At 38.7% G+C, this 21,981-nt stretch overlaps 1 protein-coding gene across 4 annotated transcripts in view; it reads left to right on the top strand.

Moving 5' to 3' along the window:
• The window catches only part of PTPN4 (protein tyrosine phosphatase non-receptor type 4), a 173,264-nt gene extending 151,760 nt beyond the window's left edge, over window positions 1–21,504 (top strand). For all 4 annotated transcript variants that reach the window (XM_082395870.1, XM_082395869.1, XM_082395868.1 and 1 more), the window contains 9 exons: window positions 2,614–2,770; window positions 5,899–6,065; window positions 6,849–6,939; window positions 7,024–7,085; window positions 9,409–9,555; window positions 11,042–11,170; window positions 13,792–13,940; window positions 15,120–15,255; window positions 21,303–21,504. In XM_082395870.1, coding sequence (XP_082251996.1) covers window positions 2,614–2,770; window positions 5,899–6,065; window positions 6,849–6,939; window positions 7,024–7,085; window positions 9,409–9,555; window positions 11,042–11,170; window positions 13,792–13,940; window positions 15,120–15,255; window positions 21,303–21,389 — 1,125 coding nt within the window. In that variant the 3' untranslated portion in view covers window positions 21,390–21,504. The remainder of the gene's footprint in view (window positions 1–2,613; window positions 2,771–5,898; window positions 6,066–6,848; window positions 6,940–7,023; window positions 7,086–9,408; window positions 9,556–11,041; window positions 11,171–13,791; window positions 13,941–15,119; window positions 15,256–21,302) is intronic.
• Window positions 21,505–21,981: the final 477 nt, after the last annotated feature.

Here is a 21,981-nt window from a genome sequence, read left to right as displayed (position 1 = left end):
ATTTATTTATTTATTTACTTATTTATTTTTGGCTGTGTTGGGTCTTCGTTTCTGTGCGAGGGCTTTCTCTAGTTGCGGTAAGTGGGGGCCACTCTTCATCGCGGTGTGTAGGCCTCTCACTATCGCGGCCTCTCTTGTTGCGGAGCACAGGCTCCAGACGCGCAGGCTCAGTAATTGTGGCTCACGGGCCCAGTTGCTCCGCGGCATGTGGGATCTTCCCAGACCAGGGCTCGAACCTGTGTCCCCTGCATTAACAGGCAGACTCCCAACCACTGCGCCACCAGGGAAGCCCTCAAGGGTGTTCTTGAACATTCTATAGAGAGGTTCATTCCCAAACAAAATTTTATGACTATAAATTTTCTTTTTATGCTATACAGATTACTATATTGGTAATTTTTCCTTTCTGCTACATAGAACTATGTTTCATAAATAGTGACTGAATTTAGAACAAATTAAATAAATAGAAATGTGTCATTTTTATATTATTTTATTAATTTAAAGACTATTACAGTTTTCCAGTTCGAAACCTCATTTTAGGTGACTGAGGGGAAAGGACAGTGTTTCAAATATTTTAGTGTCATTTTTTATATTGGAAACCTTCTAAAATGGATAATTTCCAAAATCATGTTTTTCTTCCTACCTGATCATATTTGAGCCAATAGCTCTTGCCCCAGCAAAATTCATTTTATCTAGACTTGCCAGATCCTAATGAAATGCAAATAAAAAATTATCCCTGATAAAAAGCAGATTAAGTATGAGAGGGTTACTTCAGTTATAATGGGTAACCACTGTGCTATAACATTCAAAGATTATTATTTTTTAACCACTACAAGAAGTAGAGAAAGAAGCAACTAGAAAGAATGGTCCAAACCTTAAATTTGAATTTTCCAGATTTTAATGCTTTGCACTGAAATATCTCATTTTTAAAATTTCACAACGATGAATAATTAGGGCAGATACATGTTCCTTTCTCAGAGTTTCAGGTGTCTAAGATCACACATGTCATAAGCGGCAAAGGAAGAACTTGGCTCCTAGACCAGTGCTCTTTCCACGAGTGACAGTACCTTATTGGACTTTGTTGACTTTGTTTTACAGTGAGTTTAGTTGTGCTTCCGTCTTTCAAGCCTTTGCCACGGCCCTTTCTGAAAGGTCCAGCCCTATCATTTCCTTCGCGGTCTGAGCCATCATCCTGCAAACTTGACTCCCATGTGTTCTCATTCCTGTGTCCCTGGAGCAGGCTGTCCATATTTCTGTTGATCTCTTTTACCTTATTTACTTGTTTGTTTTCTCAGTAAAATACAGGCAGCCCTCACATGCACAGTCGTGCAGGGCTGTAGAGATAACCGTGCAGTCTGAAACCGTACAAAGTGCTCTGTATAGTGGGGAAAATTATGTTTGTTTCCATGGCCTTTAAATTTTTCATCAAAACTTTAAAATTTCTGATGCTTTCTCTTGTAAATATATAGGGAAATGAAAAAATAGTAAAACTAATGCTGATTTAGTATCCTGTAATTCCAAACGTCGGAAACATTGAGAATTAAAGTGTTTTATTTCTTTGTGAAAACTTATCACAGGTAATCTGTGAACAGTGCTTGTCTCCTTGTCATATAGGTTAAATTACAGAGTGAGCATTTTTTCTTACCTTGGCAAGTGGTCATAATCCTTTCTAAGTCTGAATCCACTTCCGCTTGTCCTTTGCACTTTCAGTGATGTGAAATACCTCCCAGGAGTGCCTGTATTGAGAAGTTTTTCGCCAGCATCACTTCCTCAGACACCTTCATCCTTCTTGTTGCAGCCACTTGCATCATTTATGTTGATAAATTCACCTTCTCTAAATTCCTTTTCCTGCGTATCTGGGGTCTCTCAAACAGTAGAAGTGTCAATATTTCCATAGTCAACTATTTCTTCTATAACTCAGTTTATGTTCAATTTGAATTTCACTTCCAGCACCGTCCCTTTTTGTTTCTTTGCTACACTTTTAACTTTTTGGCTAGCTCGCTCTTTAGATTATCCATTTTTACATGGGTTTATCACTGGGAGACAGAGACAAGTACCCGCTTTGCTGTCTCTACATGAACTGAATAATCGATGCCCAACGCCAAGTCACCAGTAGCCTTTGAAAGAAGGGATGTGATTGCTCACTGATCATGGTGCATATTTATGATTTACATAGTGATTTTTGGACTGACATGGGCTAGCAGCGAATTTTGTACTTTATGCAGTTATTCATAATTAATTTATCACAGTAACTGAAATTTGAACCATGTTAGGAGACTGGTGTTATTTAACTCAGCTGTGGTGACTGAAATTTGTAGGTATCTGGACATGCAAAGTGAGGCCTGCCTTGATCTGTGCACCTTGAGAATGTTAGTCTTCTCTGTATGTCTAGGTATATAATAGGGCATGAGGGGAAAAGGTATTAATGAAGACGGAAAAAAGGAGTGTCTTTGTGGGAAAGTGAGATTCCTACTTCTGTTTTCTTAATGGATGAGTGAAGGGATAGATGACTTCTACATGTGGTTTCAGTTCTGCTGCAGCGCCTATAAACTTAAGGTCCTGTGCCTTCCAGAAAGCTGGGCGCAAATCGGAAACCTTATTTTCATCCCATTACAGGCCGACCTGTGTGTCCCTCGACTGAACGAAGGGGACCAAGTGGTGCTGATCAATGGTCGGGACGTTGCAGGACACACCCACGACCAGGTGGTCCTGCTCATCAAAGCGAGCTGCGAGAGGCATTCTGGGGAGCTCGTCCTCCTAGTTCGACCCAATGGTGAGTGCTCTGTGTCGCACTGGATGCTTTTACAATTCCTTCATGTTTGTGACTAGACACAGCGGCCAGAGCGGGCTTCTTAAAACACGGGTCACGTCATGTCGGTCTCTTGCTCAGGGCACAGCGGCTTCTGTTCACAGGTGGAGTAAAACGCAAATTCTTGGCCACCTTGCCCACCCCCAGCCTTGCTCCCTCTCCTGTCATCTGTGCTGGCCTTTCTGATGGTCCTTCTGCCCAAAGCGCTCCTCCTGAGGTTCGTAGAGCACATACCCGCACTTCGCTCAGGCCTCTGCTCATGTGTCAGCCTCGGCAAGTTCTGTCCTGCCTGCCGTGGCTGAGGTTGCCTCCCTTGCCCCCAGGTGCTCCAAGAGTCCTAGCTCCTTCCTCAGGTATCCTTGCTGTTCCACGTGTAGAAAGCTCTGCAACAAGCTAGAGTTTGGTTTCTACGACAATCTCACGAATATGCTGCCACATGGAGCGCTCAGGGGCTCCTGAAGCCGTCCACTGCCCCTTTGGACAGTGTTCCTAATTCTCTCACTTTGTGCACTGCGGAGTAAATGTGGTGCGGAGTAAGCTCAGCCTCAGCAGTGTCCCGAGAAGGGTCTTAGCAGAAACTGTGACTTCCCTCCGGGCTCACAGCCCCAGGCCCTCCGCCTGCGCTCGTGATGGCACTGCTGTGGGTCCCACACGCTTGCCAGTCCCCTCTGGGAAGCGTTAGTAGATGCTGTGCCTCCTCCTGGCAGGGGACACGCTCCTCTGGTTTCGTTCCCAACAGTTACTGTTGATCACAGCTTTAGCCACAAGAGTGACTATTGGTTAGGGCCACATCACCAGTTACATGCCATAGGGAAGTGAAATGTGATTAGAACCCTACCGATTCTCCCCACGTACCCATTTTGCCTCTTGGGTACAAACAGACATTTTCATTTTACCTTCCCTGCAGGCAGACCTTGGAGATATTGCAGGTTCGGTTCCAGACTACCACAATAAAGAAAATACTGCAATAAAGAAAATACCGCAGTAAAGCGAGTCACATGACTTTTTTGGTTTCCCAGTTCATATAAAAGTTATGTTTACACTATACTGTAGTCTGTGAAGTGTGCAATAAATCACATTGTCTAAAAACAAACAATATGCATACCTTAATTTAAAAACACTTCATTGCTAAAAATTGCCAACCATCATCTGAGCCTTCAGGGAGGCATCAGAGCTCATTGACCGTGACCGTAGAGCACTTTGACAAATACAGTCATAATGAAAACGTTTGAAATATCGCGGGAATTAAAAAATATGACACAGAGACATGAAGCAAGCAAATGCTGTTGGAAAAGTAGCACCAGTAGACTTGCTCAACACAGGGTTGCCATAAACCTTCAATCTGTTTAAAAAAAAAAAATACCATAGTTATCTGAGAAACGCAATTAAATGAGTTTTGCCTGTACTTTGTGTTTTTCTGCGTTCATGGTTTAGAATTGGCTTTCTAGGAAAATTCAGAGGACTTCAACAGAACATTCTATTTTGACTTTTAAAGGAACTCATTTATTTAGATCTGTTATATAGGTGATTCATTTTTAGGCATTTTCTGTCACATAAAACAACTTAAATTTCATGCTAAGAATCATCTCTCAATTTGGTTTTTTCTGTTTTCTCTTGATGACAGATCCTAAAGAACTTAATAATAATATTAGCTAATAGTTTTTAAATGCTTTCCATAGACCTGAGCTCTTTTATATATTCTCATTTAACCTTTACAGCCATCCAGTGAGATAGATAAATTATCCCCATTTTATAGTTGAAGACATTTAGGCACCAAGACATTCAGTTACCTGCTCACAAATTCATGACTAGCACAGAGGCAGAATATGAACAAAAGTCTATATAATGGGAAAGCCATGGCCTTTTTGCAATTCCAAATCACCCCATTTATCCTTTAAATTAGGAGAGGAACCCACCTAGGGCCTACATTTTTTGGCAAGGATCTTTCTAATATTGCTTTATTATTCAAAATCTAGACCAGGATTCATTTTCAGTGTGGGTCTGTCATGTCTATTTTTAAAAGAATAACGTATAATCAAAATTTTAAATTATGTTTGCCAAAAATATCAGGAAAAAGCTTGTTTTTCCTGGTGTTTTCCCCTTTAAATCTTATTTCTTCTTAGACAAATTGCATTTCCATCTTTTTGTCTTCACATTCTTCATTTCAGAAATCTATTCTTCTCAAAAGTGCATATGTATTTGAGCAGGAACAAAACTTCTTAAACAAGGCCAGAAGCTTGACTCCATCCTTAAGGGGCTCTTCTCTGCTTCAGCTTTGCCTTTCCCCATGGGGGTCAGAATTTTGTGGGACCAAGGTCACAGCATCTGTGACCTCCCCTTCCATTCTAGACCACCTTTTGCAACCCTCAGTTCTCTGACCAAATAACTCTGAGCCCATTCCTGGGCCTCTGTGGCTGTTTTTCCCAGATCCGTTCTCCCAAGGGTTGATCACATGATATAGGCCAACAGGGTAGCACAGAGGAAGCAATTTCCAAAGGGGTGTAGAATGGGCTTCCGTGTGGGCTGCGAGGCTCAGGGTGTGCTTATAGGCCCCCGCGTTGAAGAGTGGAGCTGAGGGTGGCCTAAGGGCCACAGTCTAGGGGTGGCTCCCCTCACTGCCACAACCGTGCATTCTGGCCTAGAATTCTCCTTTGAAATCTGGCCTCTTAAGTTGTTTGGTAGATACATCAAGGAACGAGAATAGAAAGTATTTTGTTTAGCATTCTGTTCCGCTTACGTGTAGCTTTCCACGTCTAGACCTATGGTGTGTATAGGCCTCTATTGCTGCTCTTGTCCCAGGTCCACAAATTAAAGATCCGGTCAGAGCTGCTTCTTGGCCTTCCTCTTTTCCCGACTGTCTCTTCAAGTTACAGACATTTTCAGCAATATGGCCAAGAACCCTTCTTTTCCCCAGAGGTACTTCTTCTACTCCACAGCCACTCTCAACCCATACACAGTGGCCCCAGGTTCAGATCTCATGAGTTAGGAATAAATGAATATTTTTCCTGACACAAATAATATCTGGTAAATTCCTTTTGCCAACTCATTAAGGTTTCCATGAGGCTTTTTTGGTTTTGGTTTTGGTTTTGTAGCTGTGTATGATGTAGTGGAAGAAAAGCTAGAGAATGAGCCGGACTTCCAGTACATTCCTGAGAAAGCCCCTCTAGATAGCATCCATCAGGATGACCATTCCCTGCGGGAGTCGATGGTCCAGCTGGCTGCGGGGCTTATCACTGGAACAGTGCTGACACAGTTTGACGTAAGTAACGTTGTGTGGGAAAGGTGTTTGCCTGTATTTTCATGGCTTCTTAACTGCCTAATCTACTGTCAGTTAAAATTTATAAACTAAAATATTATTCTGAGAAATATTTGATATAAAAAGAATTCTAAAATGCAGAGTTTTAAAAAGTTGCTTCCAAAATACTAGCTATGGTTTCATTAATAGATATCTGTTTAAAACAGAGGGATAAGGAGGTTTTATAGGTATGTCATCAAGCTACATTTTCTCTGTAATTAAATAGCTGTTTTTATGAAAGTTTGCAGATAGACTATTATAGATGTAAAAATACTGAGTTAAAGGAAAATAATTTTTGTACCTTGTCATATTTAATCCTTCTCTAATTTTTGTCAGTGTAGTTAGCCATCATTAATATTTGTTGCTCTGAAGTGTATGTTATAGATAGGTGACTATAAAATATTTAGGGCACGTCAATTTTTCTTTTAAACATCTCTAAACTAAATGAAAGCTAAGTGTTTCCTACAGATTTGCTGTTTAAAACTTCAGGTACTTTTGCTGTAAGGAAAATTGTTTTTACTTGTTTTACTATTTTTCAAAATATATATAGTTCATGTCAGAGATTTTGCAAAATTCAGCTTTGCAAATCTGGTTCAATACCTTACTAAACCTAAGATACATCATTGTATAGATGTGGTATTCCAAGGAAAAAAAACCTGTTTCTTGATAGCATAGAAAGAAGTCTGGAAAACAAAATAGAAACTCTTGATGGCTTTCTGGACGCGTTCTTCTTTTTTTTTTTTTTAGCAACTATATCGGAAAAAACCTGGAATGACAATGTCTTGTGCCAAATTACCTCAGAACATTTCCAAAAATAGATACAGAGATATTTCGCCTTGTGAGTATCTACCCTCCCTGTATGTTATGTTTAATCTTTTTAACATAACTTTATTACAACATTCTTTCTTTTAAATTTTTTCAGATGATGCTACACGGGTCATTTTAAAGGGTAATGAAGACTATATCAATGCAAATTATATAAATGTAAGTTTTTTTAAATTATGCCTTTGTCATTTGGAATAAGAGGGACCACTATAAACTTTGAGATTTATTCCAGAATCCATAAATAATGACAATCAACTCTTTCAGTATGTATCTCTGATAAGGACTTTTTTTTTAAGCAAAACTATTATACTGTTATAACACTTAGAAAAATAACAGTAACAAACACTTAAATGAATAATATGCTCAACTTAATTTACATAAAGAAAAGTACAAGTCAAAACTGCAAGGAATTACTACCATTTTTCACCTATTAGATTGAAATATCAAAAAGTTTGATAACACCCTATACACGTCTACAGCCTTTATCTGAAACCTTGGGGTCAAATAAGCTTTGGGATTCGGAGTTTGGAGGCTTTTTGAAAGGTTATTCGGTGCGTATACTGTAATAAGTAATGTCCCCAGCAGGCTATGGGACATTACCCTATAATCAATATGTTGATATTCAACAGCAAACCAACTATGGATATTCCCACGAAATAGGACTGATAGACTATAAACAGGTTCAGGTCGGATATTGTTACCAAATGAGTCCAGCTTAGGTTAGGTGTACCAAAAAAAAAAAAGAGAGAGACAAACTTACACTTCAGAGCATTGGGAGTTTCAGAATGTGGAGAAAGCGTTGTGGATTATTAAGGAGTTTACTGAGGAACAAGCATTCCTCGTACATTCTTGGTGGAAGTATAAATAGGGACAACCTCTTTGGAGAGCCATTTGGAGCCGTCTGTTAAAATTTTAAATGCAGGGCTTCCCTGTTGGCACAGTGGTTAAGAATCTGCCTGCCAAGGCAGGGGACACGGGTTCGAGCCCTGGTCTGGGAAGATCCCACATGCTGCGGAACAACTAAGCCCGTGTGCCACAACTACTGAGCCTGCGCTCTAGAGCCCGTGAGCCACAGCTGCTGAGCCCGCGCACCTAGAGCCTGTGCTCTGCAACAAGAGAAGCCACCGCAATGAGAAGTCCGCACACTGCACCGAAGAGTAGCTCCCGCTCGCCGTGACTAAAGAAAGCCCGCGCGCAGCAACAAAGACCCAATGCAGCCAAAAATAAAACTAATTAATTAATTAATTAAAACACACATGCACTTTGATCCAATGTTCTCATTTCTTCCTGTTGCCTATACAAATATATTTCTTCCTGTGTGCAAAAATGTTAGGTCTACAAATTATTCAGTGTAGCCTTGGTTATGATAGCAGATTAATTGGCCGCAATGTTACATGAATTTATGATATGTTTGTACAGTAGAGCCATTACACAGTATGAAATTTTATGTACTAATCTGACATGATTTTAAAGGTAAAGTAGAAAAAAGAGAAACGACGCAGAACAACATTATATGCTACCATTTATATTTTACAGAAAAAAAGGAAGGTAGATTTGTGTGTAGTGTGTAGAATATCTTCAAAAGGATAGGATAGGAGCTAGGAAAAAGGATTGCCCTCCTGAGTGTAAACTGGAGGCTGGGATGGGAAGGAGACTTCTTTCCTCACCCTTTGGTATCCTTCCAGTTGCCATGTACACGTCACCTTTTCTTTTTTTTAATTCTATCTTAAAAATACAATATGATGGTTCATCTTCTCCAAATACTTACAGTCTTACTTTCTGAAAATAATGAACTTAAAATATTTTTCCAATCTTTTCATGTTACATATATTACATATATAATTATGTGCATATTATATAATATTTATACATCACATTATACACATATACACATATATAATATGAAAAATCTAAACTAAAGCCAATGGCAGAATTTTTGCTCCTCACAAAATTTACTAATCAGCGGGTTAGAGACAGTTTTTTTTCTTTTCCGTTATAATTTATTACAAGATATCGAATATAGTTCCCTGTGCTATACAGTAGGTCCTTGGTTTTTTATGTATTTTATATATAGTGGTGTGTATATGTTGATCCCAAACTCCTAATTTATCCCCTGCCTTTCCCCTTTGGTAACCATAAGTTTGTTTTCTATGTACAGGCAAACATTTTTTATTTCTATATCAATTCTCTGCCTCTGAAACAGGATTCTCTGTAAAGCTGCGCTTAAAAAAACCAAAAGAGCGCTTTGGAAAATATTTAAATTCGTGTTTCCACTAATTGAAAGATAAATATGTATCACTACTGCACATTGCCAAGAAATTTCTGCTACAAGTAAAATAAATTGTTGATAAAGATTGGTTTTACTCACTTTGCAATTTATTGAGATTAGTTGTATTCAGTTATCATTCAGTAGATGATTTTCATGTGTTTGATCCTAGTAAAAAGTAATAATGCGAACGATTTTGTTTTTGTGTCCTTTCAGATGGAAATTCCTTCCTCTAGAATAATAAATCAGTACATCGCTTGCCAAGGGCCGTTGCCACACACCTGTGCGGACTTCTGGCAGATGGCCTGGGAACAAGGCTGCTCCACGGTTGTGATGCTGACCACGCAGGCCGAGCGTGGCAGAGTAAGTCACGCGGCCCAAGGCTCTTCTAGGCCGCGCCGCGCGCTGTCAGGAGAGCCACGTCGTGTGGCCTCTCTGTCACCTTGAAACGTCCTTTCTTACGGGGTCGTGATTAAAATCATCACGGATAAGCGCTTAACTGTGACTGACACATAATAAGTGTGGTATAATAAATGTGATGTAAGTGTTAGCCATTATTATTTAAATGGACTAATATATACTTGATAAGGGATTTGTATCCAGAATATATAAAGAATTCATACAGCTTAACCATAAAATAACAAATACCCCGTTTAAAAATGGCCAAAGGATCTGAAGAGATGATTCTGCAAAGAAGATATTCACATGGCCAATAAGGTCACGAAAAGATGCTCAGCATCATTAGTCATCAGGGAAATGCGAATCTAAGCCACCACGCGATACTACGTCCTATCTAGTAGGGTGGCCAAAGTAAAGATGACAGAAAATAACCCGTGCTGGTGATGATGTGGCGACAGTGGAACCTCCTGTACCGCTGGCGGGTTTGTGAAGTGGTGCAGCTGCCTTGGAAGACAGCCTGTCAGCTCTTCAAGAGGCTAAACGTAGAGTGACTGTAACTCAGCAGTGTCACTCCTAGGAGTACCCGAGAGAATTAAATCCACGTCCACACAAAAACTGGTGCACAAATGTTCACAGCTGCATTATTTTTAATAGCCCCGAAGTGGGAGAAAACCCAGATTTACCAGATAAAATGTGGTATATTCATACAGTTGAATAGTATTTGGCAATAAAGAGGTATGAAAAAGTGATACATGCTGCAACATGGATGAACCTAGAGAACATTGTGCTAAGTGAACAAAGCAGTCACCAAAGACCGCGTGTTTTATGATTCTATTATATGTGATGTCCAAAGTAGGCCATAGGGGACAGAAAGTAGATTAGTGGTCACCCAGGCCTGGCATAGAGGGAGGAAAGGGGGCCAGAGGGACGCACAGGGATTAATAAGGGCTGTGGGTCTTCCTTTGGGGGTGATGAAAATGTTCTAAAAGTGATTGTGGTAATGGTTACACAGCTCTGTGAGTATACTAAAAACAATTGAATAGTGTATGTTAAATGGGTAAATTGAATGGTATATGAATTGTATTTCATGAAAACTTTTTTTTTATCCTAATTATGAAAATAAATGGATTGCATTTGGCATTTTAGCTGAAGATTCTTTCTCATTGTTAACTTAAATCTAAATTAGTGTAATGGTAAAACAATGGGTGGAAGCTTGTTGTAAACAGGATATTTGCAGTCTCAAAATATATCCAAACAGACTATTATTACAAAGAGAAAAAGTGACCAAGAAAAAAATGATACTAATTGGTAGATCTAGGTGAAGGGTGTATGAGCGTTCATTAAATTATTCTTGTCACTTTTCTGTAAGTTTGCAAGTTCTTAAAAATTAAAACATTTTTAAAATTGGAGAACCTGAATTATGTATATTTCTAAAATCTGTTGATACCAGGTTAAGTGTCACCAGTATTGGCCGGAACCCACAGGAAGTGCATCCTATGGCTGCTACCAAGTCACCTGCCACTCGGAAGAAGGAAACACTGCGTATGTCTTCAGGAAGATGACACTGTTTAACCAGGAGGTACGAAGGCAGGGGGTCTGTTGTTAGGGCTGTTTTGTTTAAGGTGGAGGCTTTGACAGGTGAAAATGTTTTCAGTCTGAGTCCTAGTCACTAGAAATATTAAAAAATTGCTGAGCTATTTGCTTCAGTGGGATACTTCGGAATCTTATGAAGTGTATCCTCCTACTATACTATTTCCAATTTCTGTAGGTAAATACGAACGGTCAGTGAAAACATAGTCTAGTAAATAATACTGATTACTATTAATATTGTACTCTTCCTATTCATAAAAATTATACCAGGGGTGTTGGCTATAGATTTCTTCCTCCACGTAATATCGGTAAGGTATTGGAGTCCATCTGTAGAAATGGAAAGAACAATTGAAAGCTATCAAATTATTCCCCTTTTTTAAGAGTGGAAGAGAGCAGTTTCACAGTCTTCCCAGTATTAAGGAGGAAGAAGATTGTAGGCAGGACCTTCTGACCTCAGACAGATTATAGCTTTCAAATTGTTAGTTTTTCTTACTGCTGCCTGGGTCACTCCGCGTGGCTTCCAGAACAAAGCCAGAGTGGAAACCGACGCGGAAGCGACGGCTCAGTAACCCAGCTGGGAGACGTGCGGAGGGCAGCGTGCGCCTGTTCTGTTGTCCTGTCGGGCTGCCAGAGCCTGGACCAGCCACCTTGGGCGGAGGGGCAGTAGGGGCTTTGGGGGCTGAAGGCAGAAAGAAGCGATGCTAGAGAAGAGCAGGCGGCACGGCGTCCACGGCCAGGCCTTTGGAGACGAGACCACGCCCCCCGGCCCCGCACAGGCCGCTGCCATCGCCGCGCCCCTCCCCGAGGGTGGGACAGGGCCTTACTGACCACAGGGGGAGGAGCGCCACGTTGTGCGGAAGGATTCTGGCACTGGATAAAGCTAAAGTTACAAGAAAATAAAGTTTTCAAAATCTTAAGGGCTAGAGATAGGAGGATGAATTTGGGGTTTGGGCGTGTACACTGTATAGCTCGTGGGTGTATGACGAGGCAAGCCAGTAAGCTGGTTCTTCGCTTTCCTAAATAGGCATGACACATGAGCTTGTAGAGGGTTGCGTCAGGTGATATGTGTATCCCATCGTTCTCCACCGGCAGACTATCCGTGGCAGTTGTATATATTTTAGTGGCTTTTCTTTGCAACGCTGAGTACCTCAGAACTATGCTAAGACACAAATTAGTTTCTAACGTTGGAGCCAATTATAATTGGGAAAATTAACTTGCTACCATCAATACGTAGGTAGATAGATGAATAGACAGATAAATGCTACCCCAAAACTTAATAAAGTATGATTCTACCTTACCCATTCTTGTAGATTATTGGTACCGTTAAGTTCTTTTGTTGACAATAATAGTCAAAGGTAATCTGTGCTAGATACCTTCAATTCATCTGAAAAATTAGTTATCAAATTAAACTGAGGTCTCTTTGGGAATTCTTCTCTCTTAATTACCTTTCCATCTAACGTAAATGATAGTAACCAGATTTCATAGTGTTGAATGACTATAGCTACCAAGTATTGAGCATATGATTCCAAACAGCTGTGATTGGGTGCTTTGCAGGTCCTCTCACTGAATCCTTTTAACATAAGACTATCCCTCTGAGATGTAGATGTCATTTCATTTTTCAGTTGGAGAAAGTAAGGCTTCTGAATTAGCATCTTAACTGGCAAAGTTGACGTTTGAGCCAAGATGCATAAATTCAGTACCTTACTTTCTTCATTATACCAACTTTTGGCTCCCCAAAGAGAATTAAGTCCTGATTGATTTTGTGTTTTTATGCTCTCCAGTTTTTAACCTACATTTATTTTGAGATTTTATTTTTCCTGATTTCCATAATTTCACTTGCATTTATCAATAAGTATTAGCCCAACTTTGTTCATTAAAAAAAAAATTTTTTTTTTTTACCATACCTTTTTTGCTCACCTAACGATTCTTTAGTTTTCTTTTAAACATTTCTCTGGGATCTTAATCTGTTTTTGCCTGTTTACTTGATTATCATCCTAAAAATACAAATACAGAAATTGAGTTGTAAGAAGAGTAATAATCCAAGTGACTCATACTTAAATGGGTACAGCTGTTTCTGTAAAATGGTTTCTTTCCTTTTCCTTGAACTTTTGGGTTTTATTGAGTTTATACATTACTTTTTTGGCGGGGGGAATGAGAGTGGTTTCTTTTGCTTTTCTTTTGGTTTTTTAAAAAAATATATTTATTTATTTATTTTTGGCTGCATTGGGTCTTCGTTGCTGTGCGCAGGCTTTTTCTAGGTGCAGCAAGGAGGGGCTACTCTTCATTGCGGTGCACGGGCTTCTCATTGCAGTGGCTTCTCTTGTTGCAGAGCACGGGCTCTAGGCGCACGGGCTTCAGTAGTTGTGGCACGCGGGCTCTAGAGCGCAGGCTCAGTAGTCGTGGCGCACAGGCTTAGTTGCTCCGCGGCATGTGGGATCTTCCCGGACCAGGGGTCGAGCCCGTGTCCCCTGCATTGGCAGGCAGATTCTTAACCACTGCGCTACCAGGGAAGTCTTATTGCTTTTCTCCTAAAGTTAAAATGACATGAATATTTGCTTATATTTTAAGGATTATTTCTAAGTCAGGTGCATAATTTTTCATTATACGTAGAAAAATGAGAGTCGGCAACTCACTCAGATCCAGTATATAGCCTGGCCCGACCATGGGGTCCCTGACGATTCAAGCAACTTTCTGGATTTTGTTTGCCATGTACGAAATAAGAGGGCCGGCAAGGAAGAACCTGTTGTTGTTCATTGCAGGTATTTTATTTTCTGTCTATTATGATTTGAGTAACTGACTAGATGTGTCATTTTTAAAAGGAAGTACGTATTATATTTTGTCCTTCAGTTATGGTTGTCACTCTGATAGAACTCGAAGCTAGGCTCTGAAGGTAGAAGGCAAAGGGTATGTTTTAACAGATGATTGACAGAAATTTTATCATAAGAAGTAAGAATAATACTTACCACGCTGATTCTTAGCAGTTTGTCTTCTTCATAGTTATGTCTTAAAGTTAATGGTATCATAGATTTGATGAAATACAGCATTGCAGGAGCTAGGTTGCATCCTGAGGTTTAGATTTCCCGCTCCTGGCCCCTCCTAGGACGTTTGGTGAACATCTCACCTCCTTGGAGTGGCGCTGCCCAGCCCTCTCAGGAGGGACCACTTCCAAGAGCTCTGGTGAGCGGTGGCTCACACCCTCCTTCCTTTCACACTGAGCCCTTCTGCCCTCAAGGGACCGGATGCAATGCTCCAGCCTTGCAGAGATTAGGAGCCAGAAGTTATTTTCTCCTTATCCAAGTGGTTTATTCAGAGGATGTATTAAGATATCTCTTTATCCTTAAACTTTCCAGCACTTTTTAAGAGCAAACTTTCAAATCATCAGAACAGATTGTAGACCAAATATTGGAGAGGCAAAATGGCAGGAATGGTGGACACGTTTGGCTATTTCATATCCTTAGTTCCCAAGAGCTACTTTATCCACATTCACAGAGTACTTCACAAAGTTGTTCTTAACTATCTCAATGGTGAAGTTTAATGAAAATTAAATTTGGTTTTAAAAATTGATTTTTGAGTGTGTAAAATAGTTGTCTTTTGTACATTTGTTAATGATTTATTATTGTAATTCTCTTATTTTGCATTTTAAAGCTGTTTCTCCAATAAGCTTCTATACCTTGTTCAGATTTTAAAAACTGAAATGTAACTTTTAAATTGTATATTTGCAACTAACAGTGGGGGAGGGGTGGTAACAAACCATTTAATCTGTATTAAGTGACTTTTTTTTTTTTGGTTTTCAAAATAGTTTCCAGTTGGCTTGCTACTTTTGTTAATATAAAACATTAAAATCAAATTGTTCTTCTACTGTAATATGATTCAGTACAAAAGGCACAAGAAGTGTAACAGAATTGTATCAGACCTTGCCCCATATTTGTCTTTTTTAGTGCTGGGATTGGAAGAACCGGGGTTCTTATTACCATGGAAACAGCCATGTGTCTCATTGAATGCAATCAGCCAGTTTATCCACTAGATATTGTGAGAACAATGAGAGATCAACGAGCCATGATGATCCAAACTCCTGTAAGTACCACATACCTCATGTATGGGTGTGTATTCTCAACGTGATGCTTTTTGTTATCAGTATATATTTCAAACCATACTTTTCTCTTTTTAATTCTCTGCCAGGAGCTAATAACCCTAGCACAAGGGCCAGCAAATACTGCCAATGAGCCAAACTCGCCACTTGTGTTTATAAATAAAGTTTTATTGGAAACAGCCACAGTCATTTGTTTACGTGTTGTCTATGGCTGCTTTCACATTACAGTAGCAGAGTTGAGAAGTGGCAGCAGGCACCATGTGATTGCAAAAACGAAAATATTTGCTATCTGGTCTTTTACAGAAAACGTTTGCCAACACCACCCTATCATGCTAGTTCTGGACTGCCTAAACAGGTGCAGAGGAGGAATGTGCCCTGGGTTACTTAGTCAAATGGAGTGCTGAGAACGATAGTGTTCCTAGACTGGAGAATCTTGATAGACCTGTTTTCAGTGAAACAGCTGTGGGGAAATTGCCTTTCTTTTTTACATAAGAGCTTAAATTGCAACAACAAAAATCATCGACATTAAGCTACTAACTTACTATATTCTATACTGACTCTGAATTATGTTCCAAGAATCAAAAGAGGAATCATGGAATTTTAGAGTTAACACTAAGATTATTTTTTATATTCAGCCATTGTGAAATGTTAGCACTGTTGGTGGCGTTAAGGTTACTGAAGTGAACTGACCTGTGTGATAAGTGCCTGTCATTTTTTTAGCTTTTAATTATGGAAAATTTCAAACATACACAAAAGCAGACAATATAACGAACACTGTGTTGCATACTCAGCCCCAACACTGGCCGTGGCATTTCCTTCATACTGCCACCTGTTCTCCCCATATTTGAAGCAAACCCTACACATCGTATTGTTTTGTCCATACATATGTTAGTGTGCCGCTCTAAAAGATAAGGAGTGTTTTTTTCTTCTAAACAAAACCACAAGACCGTTATCACACCAAAGTATAATTAACAATAATTCCCTAATATTAGCAATAGCCAGTATTCAAATTTCCAGTTGTCTCATATAAATCATGTCTTTTTAAACTTTAGAACAGCTTTATATAATTCACATGCCATAAAATTCACCCTTTTTAACAAGTGTACATTTCACTGTTTTCTTTTATATCACGGAGTTTGGCAACCATCATTGCTATCTAATTTTAGCACATTTTCATCACCCCAAAGAAGACACCCTGTACCCATTTTTCCCTGTTACCTTCCCCAAGCTTCCCCCAACCTAGCCATAGGCAACCATTAATCTACTTTCTGTCTCTGTAGGTTTGCCTATTCTGACCTTTCATGTGAATGGAATCATATAATTTGATCTTTCATAAATAATTGGCTTCTTTTAATTAGCATAATATTAAAAGGTATATACATTCTGTAGCATATATCAGTACTTCATTCCTTATTCATTGAATAGATACACATTCATCTGTTGATGGAAATTTAGATTGTTTCCACTTTTTGACTCTTATGAATAATAATGCCATAAGCATTTGTGTATATGTTTTTGTTTGGAAATGTTTTCATTTCTCTTGGGTATATACCCAGGAGTGGAATTGCTGGGTCATATGGTAACTCTGTTTAACCTTTTGAGGAACCATCAGACTGTTTTCCTAAGCAGCTGCGCCATTTTGCAGTCCCCTGGCAGTGTGTGAGGGTTCCATTTTCTCCACATCATTCTCATCACTTGTCATTATCTTTCTTTTATTTTAGCCTTCCTAATGAATATAAAGTGGTATCTTGTGGTATATAAAGTGGTATCTTGTGGTTTTGATTTGCATTTCCATAATAACTAATGATATCAAGCATCTTTTCATGTGGCCATTTATTTGTATACCTTCTTTCGAGAACTGTCCAAATCTTTTGCCTGTTTTTCAATTTGTTTTTTCGTTTTATTGTTGAATTGTAAGAGTTCTTTATATTTTCTAAAAACAAGTCTCTTATAGTTCTATGGTTTGCAAATGTTTTCGTTTATGCTATTCTTTCACTTTCTTGATTACGTCATTTGAAGCACAAAAGTTTTTAATTTTGATTACATCCAGTTTTGTTTGTTTTGTTTTTAATCACATACACTTTTGGTGTCATAGCTAAGAAATCATTGCCTAACTTAAGGTCACAAAGATTTATTCCTGTTTTTCCTTCCAAGAGTTTTATAGTTTAGCTGTCACATTTAAATGTCAGATCCATTTTGAGTTCATATCTGCACGTGGTGGGAGGTAGGAGTCTACCTTCATTCTTCTGCATGTGTATCTCCAGTTGTCTCAGCCCCATTTGTTGAAAAGACTGTTCTTTCCCCATGAATTGTTCTCTGGGTCCCTTGACCGCAAATGTAAAGGTTTATTTCTGGACTTTCAGTTGTATTCCATTGATTTATATGTCTGTTCTTATACCACACTGTATTGATTACTATAAATTTGTAATAAAATTTGAAGTCAGGAAATCTGTATCTTGCAACTCTGTTCTTCTTTTTCAAGATTGTTTTGGCTACTCTGAGTCCCTTGCATTTCCATATGAATTTTAGAATCAGTTTGTCCTCTCTGCAAAAAAAGCAAGACAGGGATTGCATTAAATCTATAGATCATTTTGGGGAGTGTTGCCATCTTAATGATATTCCGTCTTCAAAAGCATGAACACAAAATGTCTTTCCATTTATTTATGTCTTCATTAATTTCTTTCAACAGTGTTTTGTATTGCACAGTCTTAGCATTCTTTTGTTAAATGTATTCTTAAGTTTTTTTTAGTCTTTTTGGTCCTATTGTAAGTGGACTTGTTTTCTTGATTACATTTTAGGACTATTCGTTGCTTGGATATAGAAATAAAACTGATTTTGCATATTGATCATGTATCCTGCAATCTTGCTAAAGTCATTTATTAACTCTAATAATTTTCTGTATGCATGAAAGTAGATTCCTTAGGATTCTTTATATATAGATCATGTCATTTGCAAATAGAGATAGTTTACTTCTTCCTTTCCAGTATAGATGCCTTGGTTTTCTTTTCACCTTTTCTGGCCCTGGCCAGAATCTCCAGTATAGTGTTAAAAAGAAATGGTGAAACCAGACATCCTTGTCTTGTTCCTGGTCTTAAGGGACAGTTTTCTGTTTTTCACCACTAAGTACTAATAAGGTTAGCATGGATTTTTCATTAATGCCCTTTATCAAGTTGAGAAAGTTCCCTCCCTTACTAGTTTGTTGAGTGTTCTCATGATGAAAGGGTGTTCAGTTTTGTCAAGTGCTTTTTCTGTATCTACTGAGATGATCATGTAGTTTGTGTCTTTTATTTTATTAACATAATGTATTAGATTGATTGATTTTGGGGTGTTAAACTAACCTTGCATTCCTGAGATAACTCTTACTTAGACATGGTGTTTAATTCTTTTTATATGTTGCTTGATTTGATTTGCTAGTATTTTCTTGAGGTTTCTATATCTATATCCACACATAATAGATTTTTTACTTTTAATTGTAGTAAAATACAAAACGTAAAATTTACCATCTTGACCGTTTTTAAGTGTACAGTTCAGTAGTATTAAGTATATTCACACTGTTGTATAACCAACCTGTAGAACTTTTTCATCTTGCAAAACTAAAACTCTATAGCCATTAAATCCATTTTTCTCTCCCCCAGCCCCCAGCACCCACCATTCTATTTTCTGTTGCTGTGAATTTGACTGCTCCAGATACATCATAAAAGTGGAATCACACAGTTTTTGTGTTTTGTGACTGTCTTATTTCACTGAGCATAATGTCCTCAAGAGTCACCCATGTTGTAGAATGTGTCAGAATTTCCTTTCTTTTTAAGGCTGAAAAAAATACTTCCTTGTGTGTATATACCACATTTTGCTTATCCTTTCATCTGTTGATGGACATTTGGTTTATTCCCACATTTAGGTTATTGTTGAATAATGTTGCTGTGAACATGGATGTATAAATACCTCTTTTAGACAGTGCTTTCAATCTTTTCAGATACATATCCGCAAGTCAGATTGCTGGATCATATCATACGTAATGAGTTTTTGTTTCTGTTCTCACAGTTTGTGTAACGTCAGGATTCGAATATGGCCCACACATTTTGATTGGTCTGTGTGTCTCCTAAACCTCTTTTAATCTGTGTCTTCCTCCTATGTCTCTCTTCTTCTTGCAATTTATTCGATGAACAGAACAGGTGGTTTGTGCTACTTGTTCTCCCATAGTCTGGATTTTGCTGATTGTGTTCCCAAGATGGTGTTCTCTGTCTTTTCCAGAACTGGTAAATGGATCTGTAGGTTGCAGCAGCTTCCTTCAGGGGGTACATGATGTCTGTGTCTTCCTTTTTGTGATGTTAGCAGCCTTGGGTGATCAACGTCTGCATCATTAATTCATTGGGCTTGCAAAATGACGATATTCTATCATTCCTTTTTTATTTATTAGTTGGAATACTTTTTTAAAGAGAAACTTCTCATCTGCTGTTTGGTTAACCAGTGGTACAGTCTGTATAGGAAAGACAAGATAAACACTTGATGCTTTCCATTTATTTATAAGTTTTCAATATAATGAGTTGGTTCATTGGCCTCTCCAGGGTTGGTTTGTGCCCAGTTCCTTGGGGCCAGTTCTTGGAATTGTGGCAGCTTAGGTCATGGCTACAGCCTGGTCATCGCGTAGTTCACTCCTTCCACCTGGTGGGGGTTTCAGTATCTATAAGGCAGCTCGCAGGATCCTTGACTCTGCTTAATGACTATATTATTATTCAGTTGCCTTTGACTGTTTTCCTTTGTTTCTGTATTTTCTCATTTCTCTGATTAAACTTACTCTTTGGCTGAAATTTTTCCACAGACAAAAGGCAGGCTGAGGACATGGGGGGCATAGACCATAGGGCCCTGCTCTGTTTCAGGGCTTCCAATACAGACTCAGACCGCAGTGTTTTCACTTACCATTTTCTGCTTATATCTTTGTCCCTTTTCTTCTCTAACAAGAATGCTGGTTCTCTACAATACCAGAAATGAAAGACTTAGCATATCACAAGTCCTCATTTGTTTTATTCCACATTACCCAACAGCCGTCTCAGAATAACAAAACTAACACTACCAACAGTATCGTTACCAAAAAGAATTTTCAGTTCTTTTTGCTTTGGGATATATATTCTACAGAGATACATAGTTAAATTACTGTTTCAAAGTCCTTTGAAATAGCTCCTCTGTATGTGGTTATGCCATCAACTAGATACATACATTGATATGTTTTATATTTTCAATTTATAGAGGCTTTTAAAATTAATGTTTTAATTATGGAGTATCTTTACATGGTTCCAAAGTAAAATCTATAAAAGAAGGAAGTATATTGTCTATCTCTCTCCTTCACCCTGTTCACTCCTTTCCTTATAGGAAACCATTTTTTTATGATTTATCCTTCCCTTGCTTTTTTCTTAACATACATTTTGAGATAGTACATATTTGTATTGCCCCCCCCCCTTCTCTTATAAAGATAATATATTGTACGCACTTTTCTCTGCCTTGCTTTTTGTCCTTAACAAAATATCCTGGAACCAGCCTGTAGCAGTCTGTAGACTTCTTTTCCTTTTCCCCCCGTTTCATAGCACCGCACTTTGAGGATGTACCAGATCACTCACCCAGTCCCTTACTGAGGACGATCTGAATTGTTTCTGCTTTTTTGTCATTATAAGTAATTCCACAGTGAATAGCCTCATTTCTGAATAAATATTTTAATTTCTTTTTCTAGTTTACCTTCTAGATAGATTCCTAGAAGTGGGATTGCTGGGTCAATAGGTAAATTAATGTAATTTTGTTAGGTGACGCCAATTGTCCGTGCATAGGGATTGTAGTATTTAACATTCCTACTAGCAACGTATGAGTGAGTTTTGCCGCCAAAATATGCTGTCAAACTTTTTTTGCCAGTCTCTTGGTGAAAAATGGTATCTGTGCAATTTTACTTTGTATTTCTTGTATAAGCAAGCCAAGTGAGATGTTTGTCTATCTTTGTTTTCTAGTTTTTCTGATCAATTCTATTTTTTTATATTTTATTTTTCAGAGTCAATACAGATTTGTATGTGAAGCTATTTTGAAAGTTTATGAAGAAGGATTTGTAAAACCTTTAACGACATCATCAAATAAATAAGAAAGCAAAGGTCTGGGATATGTGTTGGAAAACTGCTTTCCATTATATTCACTGTGCCATAATACTGCTTGCAGGAAATGGCATCTAAACAGACAAAAAAAAAAAAAAAAAAGAAGAACTAACAAAAACTGAAAACTTCAGCACTGTTGCACTTTATGTTTCAAAAAAGAGTCACTCTCTCAAAATCTGGAATTCATGTGTTTGAAGACTCTTTCACGCTTTGCTCCGAACAAATAGCGAATAACTGAGTATGTTCAGGGTAATTTACGGAATCTTGTGGTGGTGCCACGCAGTCCCCTTCTGGTAGAATTGCCACAAACAAGGCTCAGAATTCTCATCGTCTCTGTTGTACACCTGTATCTTGAAAGCAAAAAGAAGTCAACGTCAGGAGTCAGCTCTGGTGTTTCCCAGTGATTCCTGTTCTTGCTATACTGGTTACCAGATGTTACGTTTTAAAGGTTAGCAATATCATTCTCAGTATTAGCCGATACACTGCCTGTGGATGCAGCCCATCTCTCCCTGCACTTCCCCCTTAGAGACCTGCTGTTTGGAAGAAGAAAGGTGGAATTTGCTTCTCCCAGGAAATGCTGCA

Source organism: Balaenoptera borealis (genome assembly GCF_965194805.1).
Source record: "Balaenoptera borealis genome assembly, chromosome: 6".
Taxonomy (NCBI): Eukaryota; Metazoa; Chordata; class Mammalia; order Artiodactyla; family Balaenopteridae; genus Balaenoptera; species Balaenoptera borealis.
Note: the sequence above shows the minus strand (reverse complement) of the source record. Positions and strands in the feature narration are given on the sequence as shown.